The sequence below is a fragment of the Pleurodeles waltl genome, chromosome 5, assembly GCF_031143425.1.
Source record: "Pleurodeles waltl isolate 20211129_DDA chromosome 5, aPleWal1.hap1.20221129, whole genome shotgun sequence".
NCBI lineage: Eukaryota > Metazoa > Chordata > Amphibia > Caudata > Salamandridae > Pleurodeles > Pleurodeles waltl.
In genome coordinates this window covers 1,253,455,519-1,253,478,428 of record NC_090444.1, presented here as the reverse complement: position 1 = coordinate 1,253,478,428, position 22,910 = coordinate 1,253,455,519, and the positions used below count along the sequence as shown (strand labels likewise).

Below are 22,910 nucleotides of genomic sequence, written 5' to 3'. Positions count from 1 at the left end.
CCCCCAGACAAAGCCCTGTCTTTTGGCGGCAAGTCCAGAGAGATAATTGGGAAAAATATGGAGTCACCACCTCAGCCAGGACCACCTCTAAGGTGTCCAGAGCTGATGTTGCCCTCTCCTTGCAGAATCCTCCATCTTGGTTTGGAGGAGCAGGGCCAATAGGGATAGGAATGTGCTTCCTTTCCCAAAGGGAGTGAGCACAAGGAGGGTGTAGCCATTTGCTACTGCCCTCAGAGCCCTAAAACGCCCCTAAATCTTGTATTTAAGGGCTTCCTGAACCAAGCTAGTCAGATTACTGACGACCTCACAAAAAGGACTGCTTAGCTGAAACCCCAGCAGAGAATGAAAGGAGGCACTGATATGGCCCCAGCCCTACTGGCCTGTCTCCTACTTCAAAGAACCTCCAGAAGAAAGGTGACGCGTCCTGCAGGCCCTGCGACCTCTGAAAAACCTCCAGAGGACTGCCTGCATCACAGAGGAGCAAGACTTCCTGTGGACAGCGGCCCTGTCCAAAGAAGAAAAGAAGAAACCTCTTCTAAAGAACTCCCACCTCACGCCAGAACCATAAGTCCTAACCACTCTGCACCCAAAGCTCACGGCCTGAGTCCTGGTGGCCTATCCAACCAGAGAGGGACCCCTAGGCGATGGCGACCAAGTTCCCAACCTGGTTTGACCTCTCCACCCCTTTACGACGACACCTGCAGAGAGAATCCCGAGAACTCCCCTAACCACGACTGCCCTGGACGAAAATAAACAACGCCAAAGGACCCACTGCACCTGCTGCCCCAAGGCCTTGGAGAAATCGACACCTGGTGCAGTGACGATCAACATGCGGGCCTCTTCCCTGTCCGACCGGTGGTGTACCCGAGAGAGGACACTCCCCTGTCTCCCCCCCCCCAGGACCTCGCCTGTAGTGCCTGAGTGATCACCGGGGTCCCCTCATTGAGTTGCATTAGAAACACGCCGCTGAGGGTGTGGGATTGGTGCCTACTTGGGGCCCCTCCAGTAGCTCCTCTAATTCCCCCCTGGTCTGCGCTCCGAGCTGCAGGTACTTAACTGCTGGCAGACCGAATTCTGAGTACCCCGTCTCGAAAGGAGCCCATGTTAAAATTGCTCAACTTTGACCTCTACAGCCGGCCAGCACCGTGTTGCTGGTGATGGGTGTTTGGGGTTGAACCCCCGGCAGTGGACTACCTATAACCCAGAGACTGGAACTGTAAGTCGTGTACTCACTTCTAAAACTGTACTTTTATTTTCTTCTCCCAGGAACTGTTCTGAAAATGCACTGTGTCCGCTTTTAAAATAGATATTCTGTTTTCGTAAAAACTGTTTACTTGACCAAAGTGAAACAGTTACATTAATGTCTATGCCAAGTACTTCCCTGCAACAGTATTTATTTCTGAACTGAGTCTTTTGTGTTCTAGTAATAAAGTAACAAAAATATATTTTTTCTATATAAAATCCTATTGGTCTGGAGTTAAGTGATTGTGTGTGTGTTTCTTATTTGTTGTACACACATTGTGTGTGTACAACAAATGTTTAACACTACCCTTTGATAAGCCTAACTGCTCAACCACACAACCACAATTAGAACATTAGTATTATCTATTATTACCTCTGTCAAGCCTCTTGGGGAACCCCTGGACTCTGCACATTATATCTCATTTAGATATAGTATATACACAGAGCCAGCTTCCTACAACAACTCTTTAGCTTTCCAGAAGGTTTTAACCATCAGGCAGTGTGTGCACTGACCTGTCCTTATGACACCTTGTCTTCTCAAACTTTGCTGCACTTCGCGTTTTGTTTGTAAATTAAATAGATCATTCTTCCTATTTTACTTAAAACCAATTTTAAAACGTTATATTACAGAAGTGCGGAGATGTGCTGTTTTACCTACTGTCTCCAGACAGTTCTGATGTGTTTTAGTGGTTGTTCTTTTCTTAAAGTGGCAGCAAGATGTAGGAAATAGATAATGAGTTGACCTATGGGCCTCTCTCCTGCTCAGTGTGTGAGGTCTTTGCAGCTAGGATTTTACATATTACGTGATTTTTTAGGAGCCATTATATTGGAATTGTTATCGCTGCTCATTAGTCTAGTCTAATTTAATCCCTGTGGATCTAGTGTTGAATTATGGTCACTGTAGTAATAACCTTTCCTGTCTGCGAGCAATGAAAATCTGTAATTTTTAAATGTATTTGATTGTTTTAAACAGTTATTTAAAATATTTGATTGTATTTTACTGCCTTTTATGTGTTTTTCTTTCAGAAACTGAATAAAGATGAATTGACTATGTTTTGATTATTTGAAAGGAGCCCTTATATAAAACACATAGCTCCAAACAAAATATAGGTTCTCGCTGGGTAGGAACCTGGGCAGCTATACCTTTACGATACTGGTAGGCCAGGAGTAGTGTTGGCTCACTCGTGTTGAGGCAGAAAAGCATCTGTTCAGCTTCACTATAAAGATAATGCTGTGTGCGGTCCTAATTTTAGTTTGAACCAGCAGTGTTGCAAAGATTGTCTGACTCGTATTTGAGCTTGATGCATGGTTTCCATCCATCAAGAGCTTCAGTCAATGACGCCTGCTCTCTTAGGGAGCCACCAAGTGCCAGTAGAGGCAGTTGAAGTAGGCAAAGGTCTGGCATGTTGATGACTCTAATTCCCTTCTGATTCAGGAAGTGGGTATGTTCCTTTTTTGTGCCTTGTATCTCCTCTCCTATAGCACATGTTCTAAGGAAAGACCACGTTGAAGTGGACTAAGTGTTTTGTTGATCTGGACCTGACTTAGCCTCATTAAAAAGACACTTTTGTGGCAGAGGAGAGAGTGTTGCGTTTCACTATATCAAGGGAGTAAGGAATTTGATGCCTCTGCTTTGCTCTCTCAAGGTGTTACTACTTTTTGGAAGGCTGAAGATGCAAAAAGGTACACCTGTGGACTGTAATCTCATTGCTTGTCCCTTTAGCACTTGTGTAAACAGGGAGTATACACCTTCTGTTACATCAAGCATTCACTTTTGGTACCTCCAAAGCCTCTTCATCTGCAGAGCTTAGCTAATGCACAGCTCAGTAAGATGATGGGGAATCTTCCACTGCATTAGCAAATAGTTGACCTAGACCAAAACAAAGAAAAAAGCCAGAAAAATATTAATATGGTAGGTCAGCATTTCATTTCTATGCCATGTAAAGGACTTTGATCCATCAGAGGTGCACGCCGCCTGTATGAGAACACACTTTTCTGGTAAACCACTAGGTGACTTTGATACCCATGGGTTTGGTAGTATGAATGATAACTTAGCATACTTTTTCCCCTGCTTTACTTATCACTGATGTGTAGGTCATACGTGGTATAAGAAACATTTAATGATCATCCACAATTGTTTCCACTGGTTATTCTGAGGTTACCTTTGTTTTGTTTAGTTACTCTTCTTTCAGTTTGAGTTTTAGAATTCATATCCAAATCTTTCCTGAGTCGTGACCCTTTCGCAACCTGAGACAATAAGTAGCCTGTGCCCTGCCAGTAGAATAACAGAAAGAAGCAGGATTTTGTGGCTCAAACAGTCAAATATAAATGCTTCATGTCAACTGACTGCATTTTCATCTTTCATAATTTCAGCTGTTGGTCTCTTGGCCTCAACAACGCAGTCCAGCGACATGCCCTGAAGTCCTCTCGTTATTGGTTTTCCATTTATGAGCTGATTGAAAATTACATGCAGGACCAACTGGAGGAGAATGCAGAAGGTAAATTTATTTTTCGTAGCTGAAACACAACACTGTCAGAAGAAACCTATTCTTTTCAAAATAACCTACGGACTAGGAGTCCTTAATTATTGTGTATATAGCAGCACATCTATACTGGTGCTCACATGGTTGCCTTATAGTCATTTAAATATCATCAAGTGAATAATGAAGTTTTAGAGCTTCAAACCTGTTTGCCAGAAACTCTGCTTGAGATTTTCCTCTGTTCCCTCGCATCAGATATGGGCAGAACTGGTGCCATGTCGTCCTTTCCTTTTGTGTGTAGTATTCATGCCCTATGACACCTTTGGGAAATGTCACATCAAGTTGCAGTTCTGTGGCTTTATAAAGGTAACACCTCATGCTTGTGTTGTGATGTTTGGATCTTCAGAAATTCTTATTTAAGCACTTTGTAATATTTTAGTATTAAAATATTGTGGTTCCAAGTATTTGCAGGCTTCTCCTTTAATGTTATGTGTTTCTAGGTTTGTTTGTATAACATTTGTTAGTAGAGATGCTTAGAATGTTGTTGAAGTTTGCCTGTTAGAGAATTGCCTGCGAGCATCCTGGGGTGACTACACGGCACTTATTCTTCAAGAAATAAACTACGACGTTACACACCTACCTTGTGGTGTTTTTCTACTTACCTTACACTTTCATCAAATGGCCCATAGCTGCCACAGGAAGGAAGCCCCTCTCGCAGATTGCTTTCACTTACGTTCCCATTATTTTTCTACACCTTAAATGGAAGTGTAACATTGTAGCCCTTGTCATCTTGATAGCTGATAAGAACCTAGACTTGACTCTCAAAATACTGAGCCCTAAGTAATACTTTGCATTGGGATTAACACCACTTGAGTAACCTGCAAGTACTTTTTCATCTGTTGTCTGACTGTTGTTCATCTTTGTGTAGTGAGATTTTAGGTTGTCATGTATTTTTGCAAGCATGCAGAACTTTCAGTGTCAGTTTTGTTCCTCTGCACATCACTAGAAGTGACCCTATTATTTTTGTCTCTTACCAAAAATTACATTATCGCGTTACCTCTTATCTGTGTATTTTTAATTGTATGTATTTGAATACAGGAATTACATCAGAAATGCTTGTTAGTCAACCTTAAATTACGAGCTCTCCCGGTCTGACTGTTGGAATCCGTTTTGGCAGTCTTCCCTACTTACAGGTTGCTAGTGGTGAAAATTACGTCCCGGGGGGCTTTTGTTCTCTTTCAATCATATTTAAATATCATAATTACTTTTAGTGGATGGCAGTTATATGGTATAGACATATCACTTAGGAGCAACAGAGTACCTAACCGAGAAAGGTGATGTGAGATTTCTGTTATGCCTAGCTGCAAAAGTCATTCATTGCAGCTTACACAAGTCCTGGGTGTTGTCTGTGAGAAAGTGAGGGCTGTAGTGAAGAGATCAGGGTAGTTGCAGAGGCTGGAAAATAGGTGGAGAGAGGCAAGTGTTACGTGCTTTGCTGAAGGGAGTAGGCAGCATTTGTTTCAGCTGGAAAACGTTCCACAGCCTGGGTGCATATGTAATGAAGGCTTCTCTTTTTACCTTTTCCTTTGTATGTTTTTCGGCATGTCTAGCATTGTGAGGAGAATGCTTCTTGCAGTGCATTCAGCATAATATGAAGAGTTTTCATTCTTGAAATCAAAAGTTCTGGCTTGTTGTGGATGGTCCTGAAGATTGTTTTGAATCTTGAATTCCATGAAGCCTGGAAATGTTAACTAATGAAGTTTTTATGGCGTTGGGTTGATCATAGTTTTTTTTGTGATGATCTCAAAGCATCCTTCAGTGGTGCCGAAGTGAAATCTGGTAGGTCTGTGGCAGCCTGTTGCTACAGTTGATAATATATTGACTGCAAACCCTATCTATTCTTGTATTCTACAAATTCTGCCAATTTCTCCTTGATTGTATTTGGTGTCTAAGTCAGTTTTGTTTTGTTGTTTTATGTTTTAATTTTTATCAGGAGCTGAAAAGTTAACATTGCCATCGGTGGTCAGCACGCTGAAGGCATTTATCGAGGGTGCTACACTTGGAGAATTCAACACCCGCCTTCAGATGCTTCTAGTCTTTCATTGTCATGTGTTGCTGATGCCTCAGATTGAAGGGAAAGGTAAGTGATTTGTTTCAGGAGAGCATTTTATGAATGTACATCCTACTGGATTGAATTAACCCACACTCTCTCTTCCCTTAATTGTCCATTTCTCATGGATACTTCTAACATCTGAATATTTCCCTGGCATCAGGCTCGATCTGGGGAAAACGTTATCAGTACAGTGCTAGTAGGTGGCATCATACTGCTTCGTGCCAGTGTCATTCCACTCCAAAAGTAATATGCAGAGCCACATAGCCTGCCGTGCATGCTCGTTGGCATTGGTTCCTTACTTTCCCCACCACCAGACATGTATCTGGAGCTACCCATAGTCTCTTGACAAGGCCATTCCTACAAAATTAATAAAAACTACCAGTGTGCATGGGATCTGTCTTCCCCGAAAACCACCGGTTCAAACTTAGACTCAGACTGTCACTACCAAATGTCTGACACATTTCCACAGATCTGTCTTTGGGGCTTGGAATCCGAACACTACTCCAAGACCTATAGCGCCTGCACCTTGTTGAATCTGAAGGCCATTTGGGACTGACCACAAGGCAGAGCTGTACGTCCAAAGTACCTGAAGACGTCGTTCAGTGAACGGTCAAAGAGAAGCTCTCATTCCTGCTGCAGATCTTCATTGATTTCTAAGTCCTTGGGTAGGTCAAAAAATAAGTCCAAGAGGGACTTTTTCCCTTCTCACCACTCTATAACTTCTGAGAAGTTGCACAAGCGTAAACGTGCCTCTTGGTCTCACTCCAGTATGTGTTCTTCTTTGGAGCCAATTCAGACGGTTGCCCCAGAACAGCCTGACTTTTATTTGTCCTTCAACTGTAGTGCTGAAAATCCTCAAGTTCTACAAAGCTATGCCACCTCTTTGGCACACTGCTGGCTCCCTCTGGCATGCTCCCAGTCTGTTGGTATCCTCGAGGACCCATACTTGGAAATCTTCTGGCTAGTCTGCTGACAGCACCTACTGAAACATCTAGATCTGTTAAGGGCCAGCTCTGGTGCTGACATCTGTCTTTCTTTGCGCCATGGCCCACGCCTGACCATGGAGCTTTGACGCTTGATGACAAGCATAACAAGTAGTGCTCTCCAACTCTGAGCTGATGTCTTTTTGGCTTTGAACAAGAATGTCCCCCAATTCCACTGGCCAGCTGCTTTCCAGCAACTCAGCAGATTCTTATACATTGCCTCAAGGAAGGGCCCAGATTGTCTTTAATCTTTTTGGTACAAATTCCTGTAACTATCACTATGATGAAGGGGAGGAATTTGCTATACCCTATATGATAACTGTTACGGTGAGATGCAAGTGGTCTGGATTCTTCTCCTGCCCCCACAGGGACCAGCTACAAAAGTGCCTTCTTCACAGTAGTGTTGCAGAGAGCAGCTGAGGTTCTTGAGCTGTGAAGGTGAAAACCAGTGTTCTCACTGAAGTCATCCAACCTGGACAATTTAACACTTAATCCCCTACTACTCTGCAATGAGGCTCTTATAGACACCCTTCTTGGAACAAGAGCGAAGCCAAGTTCCGGGCACCTAGTAAACGAGTCATGGCGTTCAGCGTTCTGGTCTTTCAAACACAGCATCCTATCCCAGAAAGCTTGGTGGGGGAGGCATCCACGAGCAAGCTCAACCTCCATGCCTTTCCTACCACCACACTGGATAGAGAATACCACTGCTTTATAGTCTTTGGAAAGCGCATGTTCCCCTCAGGCTGACAATGTGATCCATCACGGCCCACTGCCTACTGGGCTGCTATACTCTCACTCCGGGGTGGATAAGCATATCGAAGACTGGATGGATTGACGGGGCTGACCTCCTGGAGACTCAGTGACCTCCTCCTGGGCTGCTGCTGCGTTGGTGGATGCAGTAGTCAGCAGATTGCTGAACCGGACTGTGCTGTCGGTGGCCGAAGAAGAGGGGCTCCTCCACTTCAAGAGAGATGCTGATTGGTTGGCAAACTGCTGGCAGCCCTCCACGGCCCTCTGAGGATGCACAGCTTCAGGATGAGTTGAATCATTGCATTTGTCTGGACAGGAGCAGGCAGGCAGTTTTTGCATCTTTGGGTTATCTATATATGTATGTTCGATGTGTGTGTGTATATATATATATATGGCATGTGTAGCTGCAGATACACATGCTGTGCATTATCCTGCCATCTAGTGTTGGGCTCGGAGTGGTACATGTTGTTTTTCTTCGTAGAAGTCTTTTCGAGTCACGGGACCGAGTGACTCCTCCCTTTCGGCTCCATTGCGCATGGGTGTCGACTCCATCTTAGATTGTTTTCTTTCCGCCATTGTGTTCGGACGTGTTCCTCTTCGCTCCGTAATTCGAATCGGGGAAACTTTGAAAATCATTGAAATTCGTCGGTATTGTTTGTGTTCGGGACCGGTTTAGTATCATCACATCGGCACTGAGAACAACACCGCTTCGGCGGCCCTTCGGGGCTTCCGTACTTAACCAAGGCCTGGTAGGCCTGACCACACCCGTCGAGAAAGAACTAATGGACCGGACCCCTTTCAGTTTCTGTCCGAAGTGCCACGCCAAGTATCCTTACACAGACCAGCATCGGGTCTGTAACCTGTGTTTATCTCCCGAACACAGAGAGGATACTTGTGAGGCCTGCAGAGCGTTTCGATCCAAGAAGACCTTAAGAGATAGACGCGCAAGACGATTAAAGATGGCGTCGAAACAGTCACAACATCTCGACGCCGAAGAAGAAATGTGGCTATCCATCCAGGGTTCGGACTCGGATGAATCCGACGGGGATCGACCACCGACGGTGGCACAAAAAGTGAGCACACCTGCCCCGTCCCACACCCAAGGTTAGGTCAAGAAACAAAAGGCCTTGGGGACGCCACTGCCAGAAGGCCATGGCTCAACCCACAGAAAAGACGGTGACCAAGTAACATCGGCACTGAAAAAGGCCAAATTAGTGTCGAAGACTTCCAACTCCGGTCGAGAAACCGGCACCAAAAAGAGTCAGCATCGAATAATCGAGTCGAGTAAATCTCAAAAAAGCTACTCTGAACCAAAACAGACAATCTCCATCGGGGTTTCGATAGGGGCTCTCTCTACAGCTCAAAGAAAAGCACAGATTTGAGCAGGAACTGGATTTAGAAGAGCATGATCAAACTCAGCAAAGGCTAGAAATCCAGAAACACACAGGGAAAATACAAACCATCCCTCCGCTCAAGTCCAAAAGAAAACTGGCTTTTCACGAGACTGGGATGCAACCAAAAGCCAAGGTGGTTAGAGAAAGGTCACCACCCCCACAATTCTCACCACAAACGTCCCCACTTCAATCACCACAGTTGTCACCAGTGGCACAGTCACCCACACATACTGGGATGACTCAAGACGATACGGACCCCTGTGATCTATACGACCCAGTAGTTTCGGACAACAGTCCAGAGTTATCCGACAGAACCTTCGCCACCAGAAGACAGTACGTCCTACACGCAGGTACTGGCCAGAGCCGCAACATTTCACAATGAGACAATGCACTCGGAACCAGTGGAAGATGACTTCCTATTTAACACTCTGGTATCCACACATGCATCGTATCAAAGATTGCCAATGTTACCGGGCATGCTTAAACATGCACAACAGGTTTTCCAAGATCCAGTAAAAGGGAGAGCCATCGCGCCAAGGGTCGAAAATAAATATAAACCGCCCCCGTCAGACCCTGTGTTTATTGCACAACAGCTCCCTCGGACTCCATGGTTGTGGGGGCTGCAAGAAAACGGGCTAATTCGCAGTCATCAGGGGATGTGCCACCCCCTGATAAGGAAAGTCGTAAATTTGACGCGGCAGGGAAAAGAGTGGCATCACAAGCAGCCAATCAGTGGCGAATTGCCAACTTGCAAGCCCTCCTTACCCGCTATGACCGGGCACACTGGGATGAGATGCAAGATATCATCCAGCACCTCCCCAAAGAGCATCAAAAACGTGCCCAACAAGTGGTTGAAGAAGGACAGGCCATTTCAAACAACCAGATCTGCTCTGCACTAGACTCTGCTGATACAGCGGCACGAACTGTAAATACAGCAGTAACAATTAGAAGGCATGCATGGCTCCAAAGTTCTGGGTTTAAACCAGAGATAGAGCAGGCGGTATTGAACATGCCGTTTAATCAACATCAACTATTCGTCCCGGAAGTGGATACCGAAATAGAAAAAATTAAAAAGGACACTGACACGGCCAAAGCCATGTGCGCGCTCTACTCCTCTCAATACAGGGGAACATTTAGGAAACCACAATTTAGGAGAGGGTTTAGACAGCAACCCTCAGAACCATCCACCTCCCAAACAAAACCCACTTACCAGTCTCAGTACCAGAGAGGGGGGTTTCGTGGCTCCTACAGAGGACAGTTCACAAAAGGAAGAGGGAAATTCCAGCCTGCCAATCAGACCCCTGGTAGCAAGCAGTGACTTCGATGTCACACTTCCCCAACACATATCACCAGTGGGGGGGAGATTAACAAAATACCACCACAATTGGACACACATTACCACAGACATGTGGGTTCTGTCAATTATCCAGCATGGTTACTGCATAGAGTTCACAAGATTCCCTCCAAATGTTCCCCCAAGAACACACAGAATGTCAATACAACACTTATACCTATTACAAATAGAGGTCCAAGCACTACTAGCAAAAGAAGCCATAGAACTGGTACCTTATCACCAGAGAGGAACGGGGGTTTACTCCCTGTATTTCCTCATCCCAAAGAAAGACAAAACGTTAAGGCCTGTTTTAGATCTCAGAACACTGAATCTCTTCATCAAATCAGATCATTTCCACATGGTAACGCTACAGGATGTAGTCCCTTTACTAAAAAAAAAGGGAATACATGACAACACTAGATCTAAAAGATGCGTATTTTCACATACCCACCCATCCATCCATCTCACAGGAAATACCTCAGGTTTGTAATACAATGCAAACATTACCAATTCAAAGTATTGCCATTCAGAATAACAACGGCCCCCAGGGTATTTACAAAATGCCTAGCTGTAGTAGCAGCTCACATAAGGAGAAATCACATGCACGTATTCCTGTATCTAGACGATTGGCTAATAAAAGCCAACACTCAACAACAATGTCAAATTCAAACGCAATTTGCAATAGATACTCTGCACAAACTAGGGTTTTCTGTAAATTACCAAAAATCTAATTTACAACCATCCCAAATACAACAATACTTGGGAGCAACACTCAACACACAAAGAGCAAGTACCACTCCAAGTCCACAAAGAGTCCAGTCGTTTCAAAATATAAAATCAAGCATACAACCAAACCAACAATATGCGGTCAGGTTTGTGATGAAACTACTAGGCATGATGTCCTCATGCATAGCTATTGTCCCAAATGCAAGACTACACATGCGGCCCTTACAGCAGTGCCTAGCAAGACAATGGACGCAGGCACAGGGTCAACTCCAAGATCTAGTGTTGATAGACCGCCAAACACACTCTTCGCTTCAGTGGTGGAACCCTGTAAATTTAAACAAAGGGTGGCCATTTCAAGACACAGTGCCTCAAGCCATTATGACAACAGACGCCTCCATGATTGGGTGGGGAGCACACCTCAACAGTCACAGCATACAAGGTCAATGGGACAGTCAACAAAACCAACTTCACATAAATCACTTAGAACTGCTAGCAGTCTTTCTAGCACTAAAAGCTTTTCAGCCCCTTGTAGCCCACAAACATATTCTTGTCAAGACAGACAATATGACAACAAAGTATTATTTAAACAAACAGGCGGAGACGCACTCGTCACAACTATGTATCCTAGCACAAAATATTTGGCATTGGGCAATTCGCCTGATAGCACAATATATACCAGGCATTCACAATCAGCTAGCCGACAATCTCAGTAGAGATCACCAAAAGTCTCACGAATGGGAAATACATCCCCAAATTCTAAAAGATCACTTCTACAGCTGGGGGACACCAAACATAGATCTGCTTGCAACAAAAGAAAACGCAAAATGCCAAAGCTTCGCATCCAGATACCCACACCCTAATTCCAAGGGCAATGCTCTATGGATCAGCTGGTCAGGGATATTTTCTTACGCTTTTCCCCCTCTCCCGCTCATTCCTTTTCTGGTCAACAAACTGAGTCAAAACAAACTCAAACTAATACTCATAGCACCAACGTGGGCTCGCCAACCGTGGTACAGCACACTGTTGGACTTCTCGGTAGTACCGCACATCAAACTACCAAACAGACCAGATCTGTTAACACAACACAATACAAACAGATCAGGCACCCGAATCCAGCATCGCTCAACCTAGCAATCTGGCTCCTGAAATCTTAGAATTCGGATATCTAAACCTCTCAAAAGAGTGTATGGAGGTAATTAAACAAGCAAGAAAACCCACAACAAGACATTGTTATGCTAATAAATGGAAAAGGTTTGTTTTCTACTGCCAGGCTAATCATGTTATGCCGCTAAACGCCTCCATACAAAACATTGTAAGTTATTTACTACACTTATAAAAATCAAATCTTGCTTTTTCTTCCATTAAAATCCATCTCACTGCAATATCTGCTTATTTGCAGATTACACATACAAAATCGCTTTTTAGAATCCCAGTTATCAAAGCCTTTATGTAGGGACTAAAAAGAATCATACCCCCAAGGACACTACCAGTACCTTCGTGGAATCTTAATATTGTACTAACGCGACTCATGGGTCCACCGTTTGAACCCATGCATTCTTGTCAAATCCAATTCTTGACGTGGAAAGTAGCCTTTCTAATAGCCATCACTTCTCTACGAAGAGTTAGCAAAATACAGGCATTTACTATATAAGAATCCTTTATACAGATATATAAACATAAAGTGGTTCTCCGTACAAATCCACAATTTTTACCAAAAGTCATATCACCGTTTCATCTAAACCAAACTGTGGAACTCCCAGTCTTCTTTCCACAACCAGAATCAGTAGCAGAAACGGCATTGCATACATTAGACATTAAAAGAGCGCTAATGTATTACATTGACAGAACAAAACAATTTCGAAAAACAAAACAATTGTTCGTAGCTTTCCAAAAACCTCATGCAGGTAACCCTATATCCAAACAGTGCATTGCCAGATGGATAGTCAAATGTATTTAGAACTGTTACCTTAAAGCTAAAAAAGAATTACCCATTACTCCAAGGGCACATTACACTAGGAAAAATGGCGCCACAATGGCTTTTCTTGGTAATATACCAATGCCGAGGTTTGTAAGACAGCCACCTGGTCTACGCCTCATACATTTACTAAGCATTACTGTGTAGATGTGTTAGCAACACAACAAGCCACAGTAGGACAGGCTGTACTAAGAACATTATTTCAGACAATCTCAACTCCTACAGGCTGACCACCGCTTTTGGGGAGATTACTGCTTTGTAGTCTGTCACTTACCCAGTGTACATCTGTTCATGGCATGTTGCGCTGCAGATTCACATGCGCCCTCCCACGTCCCCGGGAGCCTGTAGCCGTTTTAGTTGCATATAAATTGTAAATATATATTCCTTTAAAACACACTATGTACATACATTTCTACTCCATTGCATGGGCACCTTTAGTATCCTTACGTTACCAACTCCTACCTCACCCTTTGCGGGGAAAACAATCTAAGATGGAGTCGACGCCCATGCGCAATGGAGCCGAAAGGGAGCAGTCACTCGTTCCCGTGACTCAAAAAGACTTTTTCAAAGAAAAACAACTTGTAACACTCCGAGCCCAACACTAGATGGCAGGATAATGCACAGCATATGAATCTGCAGCGCAACATGCCACGAACAGATGTACACTGGGTAAGTGACATTTTCCCTATGTATGTATGTATGTATGTATGTTCTGTCATCACTGGAATCTGTCAAGGACCAGGCTCAGATACCGAGCAATCCATAGTTTTTATTTATTTAAGATAAAAAAAATAATTAGTGCAAAGTGCTAACTGTGTATGTATGCACATACTACTGGTCAGTTGACACAGGGGTGCAATATAACCAACAATTGTTGATCTAAGTATGTGTAGCATCATTCAGTTTTAATACACACAGTCAATAGCCATGCCTTTAAAAAAAAATAGGCCCTTTCGTCAACAAAAAGTAAGGGAGTGGAGTGCACGTTTTGTTACTTGCGTAGCTTGAAGAATTGTATTAGAATGTATTGTCTACTACAAATTAGTGGGCCCAAGTAATAAAGTTTGAAATGTTGGGGGCAGCGAAGTATATGAGACTTAAAGAAAAGCAGTGCTCTATTCTGCAGTTCTAGAATAGCATTGCTGTCCCCTCCCAATTAAGTATGAATTAAAACAAATCTGTCATCTGTATATATGGTTGCCCCTGCAGATTGCGAGACTGATGGGGTAACTATGTGTATGACCTTTAATAAATTATTTTCTTTCAGGTTAACAGTTTACTTTCTTTTGTTTTTTAGATTCGCTCTGCAGTGTTCTGTGGAATTTGTATAATTATTATGTACAGTTTTCAGATTCTATCCAGACAACAATCACTCTACTGCGTCAGCCACTGGAAAAAGAACTTAAGGTAAGAGTATTTGTCCCTCATGTAGATAACATTTCACTAATTTATGTTGGATACTACTATTACTGGTGCCTCACTGTGTGATGCCCCCTTGGTGCCAGCATGTTTCCAGAAACTCTTTTTAGTAGCTTCTGCTCGCTGGCTGGCTTGTTGCACAAACAACCTCCACCTTGACTCTAGCCCACCTATTGACATAACACTGAAATGCATACATAAGTGCCACCAGGCACACTTACCTCAGTTTCTCTTGTTCTGTATCTTTAATTGAGCATCTGGAGCTTCACTCCACTGTTTCCCAGTTCCATTTTCTTTATTTTGTTTCCAAAAACATTTTTCAGTGCGCAGGGATGTCACCATGTAAAATGACAGTGTTTAAACTGTCCTGCGCTTGCTGCAAGGTGACGTCAGTTACTAACCTGCACGATGTCTGCCTTTGATGCCTCAGCACTAAACACAGTTCCATGCCTTTCTGACAAACTCTCCCTGAGGTTCCAAAGAATACTGGGTAACGGGAAGCTAGCCTCTACATAGACAAGCACAACACACTAGTCCAGACATGCCCAGTAATGAGCCTTTTCCCCCTCCCCATTCTCTGATAAGTCTAAGAACAAGTGGTTTCTCTTGGCTCCTATTTTCATGCATCCTGCTGGTGCTTTATTCTTATGGAGGTCCTTCAGTTGAACCTTAATCTTGACTGGGTCCAGCACTAGAGGTGCCTTATCAACAGTATTCACATATCGGACGAAGTGACTCAGGACCTCAGTGATGGATACCAACCTGACATGTGACAGCTATTTATCTTATCCCATCTAGAGCACACAGTGTTGATGGGCACATCATCTCTGGGTTGGGGAGGTCAGCTGGGGGAGTGGAGATCAGGTTCTTTTGACTCCATTTGAGCATAGTCTTCACATGAATCTTTTGGGCTGATCTGCGTGGCCTTATGTCTTTCTGTCTTCCATCAGTGACTAGTTGATCTAGGTTCTGACAATCAGCACTGTTTGCATGTAATACTGAAACAAGCAGGATGGAGTTGTGGTTCTGTGTCCTGAATACTCTGAGACTGTGGCTGTAACCTCCCGGGATCTCCCTGACGGTCATTCACCTTCTGGGTTCCCACAAAATCAGGTTAGATAAACTCAGCAGGCAACATCTCCTAGTGATGTGTGGTAGCTATACACAGATATTCAAGGTATTTTCACCCAGATGGGTGTACTCTGAGATTATTTTGCTACATCTGAAACCACTCACAGCCAGACATTTTGCTCTGTAGAGTTTACTCCTAATGGTCCCAATGGGTCTCTAGGAGAGGGTTTTAGTCTTGACTACTCATTTCTGCCATTGCAGCTGATCCTGCGGATCCTCAAGAAAGGCAGGACAGAGTGCAACTGATCCTGTTGGCCTAAGACTGGGTTCCCCACCCCCCCCCCCCCCCCCCAATCACACACAAACTAAAGGGGCAGTTTATGCCATTTCCTCCACCACTGGCAACAGTTCACCTCAAGCAAATGGTATTAACCATGATACTCTACAGGGTGAGGTTGACGGCTGAAAAGCTCCTGGAAGTATATAGGGAGGTATTTGAAAAGGGCAGGCTCTCGGTTTCTATGCAGAAAGCCATTATGGTCATGCTGCCCAAGGCTCATAGGGATCTGGAGGAGCTCACTTTGTACTGACCCTTTCCATTTTTAATGTTGCTGTAAAGATCCTGAGCAAGATCCTTGTGGTGCAACTCCTGCCCCACCTGCCCCGATTAATGCATGAGGATCAATGTGGATTTATTCCATTTAGAAATACTATCCTTAACCTGAGGAAACTCTAATAGGTCAGCACGCCCATGCTTCCAGGGAGGACCCCTATGCTCTGGCCCTTCTAGATATTGAAGAAGCCTTTGATTCCTTATCTTGGAAATTTCTGTGGGACGTCTGAAGTAGCGCAGGTGTCGGGAACAACTTCCTATGGTGGGTTCAGTTGCTCTATATACAGCCCACAGCTTAGGGTCAGGGGTGGGGGAGGGACAGTGTCTAGTCGATTCGCTCTGCATTCTGTTATTTGGCAGGGTTGCGCCCCTGTCTTCACTGCTGTTCGCATTGACCATGGAGCCGTTGGCTTTTTGACTCCGAGAAGAGTTACAGGGATGGGGCGTACAGATTAGTGAGAGCACTACTGTGATCTCCCTGTATGTTGATGATGTTTTGATTTACTTGAGACAACCTGAATATTCAGTCCCCATTCTGTTGGCACTTCTGGACGAGTTCAGCAAATTATCTGGTCTTAACATCGACTGTGCTAAATCTAGGCAGTTCCCCAAGGAAGTGCTGGTTGGCAGGTCTCTGGCTGCTCTCCCCTGGATAGACATAACCTGGGTAACTGAAAATACTAGGTACTTAGGTATCAGGTTGGCTCACGGCATCCGGCTTCGGGAACCTTAATTTGCTGAGAGTACTGGAGAAATTGATATCATCTATGAGATTTTGGAACACTACACCTATCTCTAATGGGTAAAGTGGTGTTAGTGAAAATTATTGTATTGCCCCATCGCCTATATATATTTTAGGGGACACTATTCCAGATCCCCAGGAATAGAGTCATAGAAATTGATACAACAAATTAATCACAGAGTTACTATGGACAGCAGGGAGGAAGTGGCTAAGCCTTTCAACACTTAAGCGAACCTGAGGCAGAATAGGATTTAAGCTGCCTTATTTTGAACTATATTATTTTACTGCACATATGCAGCACGTTGGTTTGCTGGCAGTGAGAATTGGGAAACCCGTCTGCTTGCAGGCACTTGTGGTGACTTTTCTCTACTTGAGCTCTACATGATGGGCTCTGGAGTCCTCGCTGCGGTGCCTGCTGTGGTTCAACAGGTGTGCATGACATGGGAGCGAGCTGTTAGAGGTACTGCGTCGAGCGCCATTTGCTTTCGATATACTACTATGGACGCTTGGACCCTTCTACCAGAGTGCCAGATCGATGTCTGTTCGGTGGTGTGAAGGAGGATGTGAAACCATTAGAGACTTGTATCCCGATGGTCGTGTGTTACCCTACCCGACGCCCTGACTGTATTTGATCTAGGCCCGGGGCAGTTTCTCCAGTATGCCAAAAAAGCTTGGTGACAGCCCGGTCCATATGGCCATACTTTCCTGAGGCGTCCCTGGAATCATCGTTCATGGGAGCCTTGCTGAATTTAGGGGGTGGACACAAATTAGTATCACACCTTTTATAGGGTTCTATGGGAAGACCTTTTGACTGGGGAGCTTCTGGTGCACAATAAATGGCAGACACTGCTACGCCGAAGTACTGGGGTCGCTATTCATGAGGGTACCAAGATGGTGTCAACTAACTCGTTTTAAGCTAACACAAGTTAATGTCATACATTTGGTGTACTTGTCTCCTATGACCTTGCACACAGCATATCGTGTGAGACCCTGTTCTTGTCCTAGGTGCGTCACTTGGATGCTGACTTAATTCATATGAAATGGAGGTGCCTGGACGTGTTTGGGGAACTGACTGCCCTTAACGGGGCCACTGAGTGGACAACCCCTGGAGATATTGGGCAATGCCTATTAGGTGGGGTCCTGATTACAAATAAGAAGAAATTAAGTAGAAAGTTACTACTGCTAGGGCTCACACTGGCCAAACGACGGTTAACAATACAATGGCAGTCCTCAAGGGCCCCAATTCTTTCTAAGTAGAAGAAGGATATGGCTGAATGAGCAAATGCAGGGGAATGCTAAATGTATAGGACTTGTAAAGATGCTAAACTTGCTGATGATTTGCTGGCCTGGGCAGCCATTCTGACTGATGTTAGTCCCACCAGATACTTGTCCACCATGAGCTGATTGGATAGTGAAGGAGAGTCTTTAAGGGGCAGGGGGGCATTGGAACCTCGGAGATCGGGGTAGGGCGGTCTGGAAGAGATGGTCTTGGAAAAACAACATGAATAAACTGTCATGGTACTGTGGGGTCGTCAGGACGTAAGCTGGATGGTTTGAAAGGTGGGGTGGGATCATACTTGTTGTTGGATGTATATTTTACACATACCTATGTTCGTCATGCTGATCTGTGTTACCTTGTTGTCTTGATGTAAACATGCAAACAAAAACCTATACTAACAAAAAAGATACTCTACGGCATGGGTACTTGCAGACATTTTTTTAGGTGCCAAAATGTTTGTTTTCTGGTTGAATGAGGGCCGAATCGATGCCAGCAGGGTGACGGTCAGGGGTGGGCGAGGTTTAAGGTGGAGGAAGCGACGCATCTAGCGGTTGAATTGTATCTGGGAACAATGTCTGCTTCCCCAGTGGACCAAATTGTGTGATCCTAGCCAATTGTTTTGTTTCAATTTGCTTCCTTTTACTTGTTGCTTTATTTTCACCTATAGGAGGACCTCTTCAGGATGTACCTTGTACAAAACCTTCTCTTGAGTTTGATTATATAAATTATTATTTTGCTCATGTATAATAGCAACCCAGGCCAGCCAGAGGTCACGCTTAACAAATGACTTGCCTCGTAGTTCACTATTGGCATTGATGTCAGGTTGGAGGAAGGCGTGACTGTTTCTAAATTCTTGATTGAAAACTCTCACCTTAAAAAAAAAAAAAAAAAAAAAAAAAAAAAAAATTCTCAATACACTGATTTACATCTGATGTACTAAAATTAAACGCTCCTGCATGTTAATAAAATTAACTTATTTTGAATTTCGAAAGGGTATTTTTTTATTTTTATTATTATTATTTCAGTTTACTTTGGTTTGTAAATTAGGAAGCAGCCTAGAGCTGCTTTTCAACCGGTGGCCACATGTAAAGGACTGGAGGGCCCCATGCGGCCCCCAGGTAATACTTTTGATTGTCACTGTTCACAGCTACTGCCTCAAACTGCATTCCACCCATCCTAGCAGCACACCACGCACACAAACTTGACAACACAAGCATCTTTCTCTTTGCAAAGTGGAGGTGCATGCACTTAATCAAAAGAGGGCCATAGCGGAATACCCCTGCAACAGCGGGGGGGGGGGGGGACAGTGTACTCATTGTCCCAAGAAGGACAAGCTCTCTCAGGCCTATCCTTAATATCAGAACCCTCAACCATTATATTGTCTCCGAAAATGTCCAGATGACAGCACTGCAGGAGGTCTCTCTCCTCCAACAAAGTGATATCATGACTGTGCACACGTCCTGTGCATGGCTTTGGACGTTAAGCATTTCGGCATAATCCTGTGGGTTTGTTTTTTCCTCCAATGAGCCCAACAACCTGCAACTCAGCTGAAGGTCTTAAACATTTCAATATTGTTTATCGTCAGCAGGTCTTATCTGTGCTTTCTTGGGTGTATCAAAGGGGTATACCCCCAACCTCTGTGAGGGTGTCTAATTGGTATCTGATGATGACAACAGCAATTTTAGTTCTAGGTTGTAGGAAAGTTGCATATTTCTGACGTAGTTACCCCCAATCTTTGCGTGGTGTCAGTGTGTTTAGACTGTAGTGCATTGAGATCCTGCTAATCATGACCCCAGTGTCTGAGCTCTCACCTCTAAATTTGGTTGCTGGTGAACCTTTTACACACACAATTTGCATACTGGTGCACCCATGCAAGTCCCTAATATATGGTACTTTGGTGCCCGGGGTATTGGTACTCCCATGGGGTGCAGCATGTATTGTGCCACCCATGGGGTCCATGCAAACTGTCTGCAGGCCTGCCATTGGAGTCTGCATGAAGTGGTGCTTGAACCTTTCACTTCAGATATAAGGCTTGCCTTATATGCTGGTCACCGCACTTAGACACTTTGTCACCCCTCTGGTAAGCCCTTCAGCCCAAAGGCAGGGTGCATTTTCCCAAGTGTGAGGGTACCCCTGCAAACCCCAGACTCCATTACCTGGAATTTGTAGATGCGGGGAAGCCATCTTAAGGTATGCAGTGGACACTGGTCAACACAAGTGGTCCAACTACATAATGGCTTCTCCAAACCTAGGCATGTTTGGTATCAAACATGTTGGAATCATGCAACTACACTAATTCCAGTGCTAGTTGCTTCATACCATGTACTCTGGGGGTTCCTTAGAGGATCCTCCATTTCTGCCTGTGCAGCCTTATGGGATCTGGCTGTCGGCCCACTCTGCTGCCAACCCCATTATGTAGTTGGACCACTCGTGTTGACCAGTTTCCATTACATACCTTAATATGGCTTTCCCACACTTACAAAGCCCAGGGAATGGAGTCTGGTGCTTGTAGGAATACCCTGCTAATGCAAGGGCACCCTCAAACTTAGGGACATGCACCATGCTCTTGGGCTAAAGGGCCTACCAGAGGGGTGGTTTACAGTGTCTAAGTACAGTGACGAGGATATATAAGGCAAGCCCTTATTTCTGTGGTGAAATGGTGAAGGCACCATTTCATGCAGGGTGCAATGGCAGTCCTGCAGACACATTTTGCATAGGCTCCCATGGGTGGCACAATACATGCTGCAGCCCATGGGGGACCCCCTGGTGTATTAATGCCCTTGGTACCTACGTACCATATACTTAGGACTTGAATAGGTGCACCAGTATGCCAACTGTGAGTGCAAAAAGTTTACCAACAGCCAAATTTAGAGGAGAGAGCACAGACACCTGGTCCTGGTTTGCAGGATCCCTGTCAACTACAGTATAAACACACTGACCTCAGGCAAAAAGTGGTGGTAACTATGCTATAAAGAAAGTACTTTCCTACACAAGGGTCGCGACAGCAGCTGGACAACTGAGGTTTCCTTTGACTCCAGCGAGTGTTTGACGCCACTTCAGCTCTATGCACCTGGGCTCCCTGGTTTTGGTACTCTGGGCTTCTGGGTATATGTATGTGTGTTACTATCTTCAGGCGGAGATATACCAATGTTAGAATAACTTTAGTGTTGTAATAAATAAAGAAATATATATATATCTTTTTTTTTTTTTTTTTTTTTTCTGCAACACCTAGTGTGGTTCTTTCTTGTAATTGTTTACGGGCTGACTGTTGTGGTATTGCAAGTGCTTTTCACTCCTCCTGGATAAGCTTTAGCTGCTCACCACACTACCCCTAGAGAGTTTTTGCTGTCTGGACACCTAAACACTATCACAAAGGGTTTCCTGGACTTAGTATAGGGTGCCACACCATACGGGTACACTATAAACTGAACCAGCCTCTTACATAGGGTACTGGCCTTTACAATTGCTTTTGCCAATATAAGGTTTGATGGGTCCCGTAATTTGTGTCTGGAGTCTTATCTGGGTATGTATTTTCCCTCTTTTTTTTTTTTTAGTAGCTCTGCATTGGGAATTGTGTGCATGCCGGTAGAAAACTATGGGATTCACCATTGGTTGTCCTAAAAGCATCAGATCTATACTTTCAGATAACCCATCTATTGGAGGACAATGTAAAATTAACCTCATGCCTCATACATCTTATTCTTTTAATTTGTATTTAGTAATTACTGATTTTCAATCAAATTGTATACTTTCTAATTAAAAGTACTATGTAGTGAAATGTTCTTTTTTACAGGAATTTGTGAATATCTCCAAGTGGAATGATGTCAGTTTCTGGTCAATAAAGCAGTCAGTGGAAAAGACCCACAGGTATTAATTATTTTTAAATTGTTTTTCTTTAGTGCCACCTCATCAGATGGAATTAGTGATTTACATGTAGCATTACCTGCTTAAACATGATAAGCTTACGACAGCTCCATTAAAAAAATCAAACAGACAGTTTGTGAAATCTGAAGGGAGGAATTGGTGGGTGTTAGTGGTAGGGAACCTTGTGACAAATCACTATTATAACATCTGCAACTACGACATGCTACTCCTTCAAAGCCTTCCCATTTGTATATTTCTGACTTATGTATTAAGTCTGGTGAGATCTGGGTTCCCTGAGGTGGATGGATATGACGTCGCAGATCCTACATACGTGCCATCCCGGTGCGCAGACGTCAGTTCTTTTCTTTCCACGTCGGTAAGCACCGATCCCTGAGAGATACCCCTCAGTCAATTTTTGACTGCCCTTTTTTTTTTTTTTTTCTTTTTTTTAAAACTTTTTCTGAAAGTTTTTTCGCGTTGTATGACTTCGGGTGGACTGAGAATATCATTGAGGAAGACTGGGTTCAAGCCTCGCGGATCCTGTCATCGGGTGATGTCGGTGGCGGATCCACACCTTGTGTACCTTTGGTGTTTGAAGCAGGACCAACTCCGAAGTCATGCTCCGAGTGTCGGCCCATGCATCCGAAGGCTTTGAGGGATCGGTCCCTGAAGATGATGGTGGTTGTTCACTCATCTCCAGGCATGTTGAGTGTAGGAAGCTGCCTCTGTCCATACTATACCAAGGTAAGGTATAGGGTGCACAGTCTAGTGGTTCCCCAGAGGCTTTACAGAGGCCAAAGTAGATACTACTTAATGCTCTCTTTTTTGGTAGCATGGATGACTAGTTAGGCTTATCGGAGGGTAGGCCTTCATCTGCAGAGCATGTGTCTGGGCCCACGCCATGATTCGCTGAGTGTCCGGGAGTG

The 22,910-nt window shown here is 44.2% G+C and overlaps 1 protein-coding gene across 1 annotated transcript in view; it reads left to right on the top strand.

Moving 5' to 3' along the window:
• The window catches only part of MDN1 (midasin AAA ATPase 1), a 1,740,009-nt gene that overhangs the window by 1,338,261 nt on the left and 378,838 nt on the right, over positions 1–22,910 (top strand). The window contains exons 69-72 of the mRNA XM_069235499.1: positions 3,616–3,740; positions 5,716–5,862; positions 14,294–14,403; positions 21,914–21,987. Coding sequence (XP_069091600.1) covers positions 3,616–3,740; positions 5,716–5,862; positions 14,294–14,403; positions 21,914–21,987 — 456 coding nt within the window. The remainder of the gene's footprint in view (positions 1–3,615; positions 3,741–5,715; positions 5,863–14,293; positions 14,404–21,913; positions 21,988–22,910) is intronic.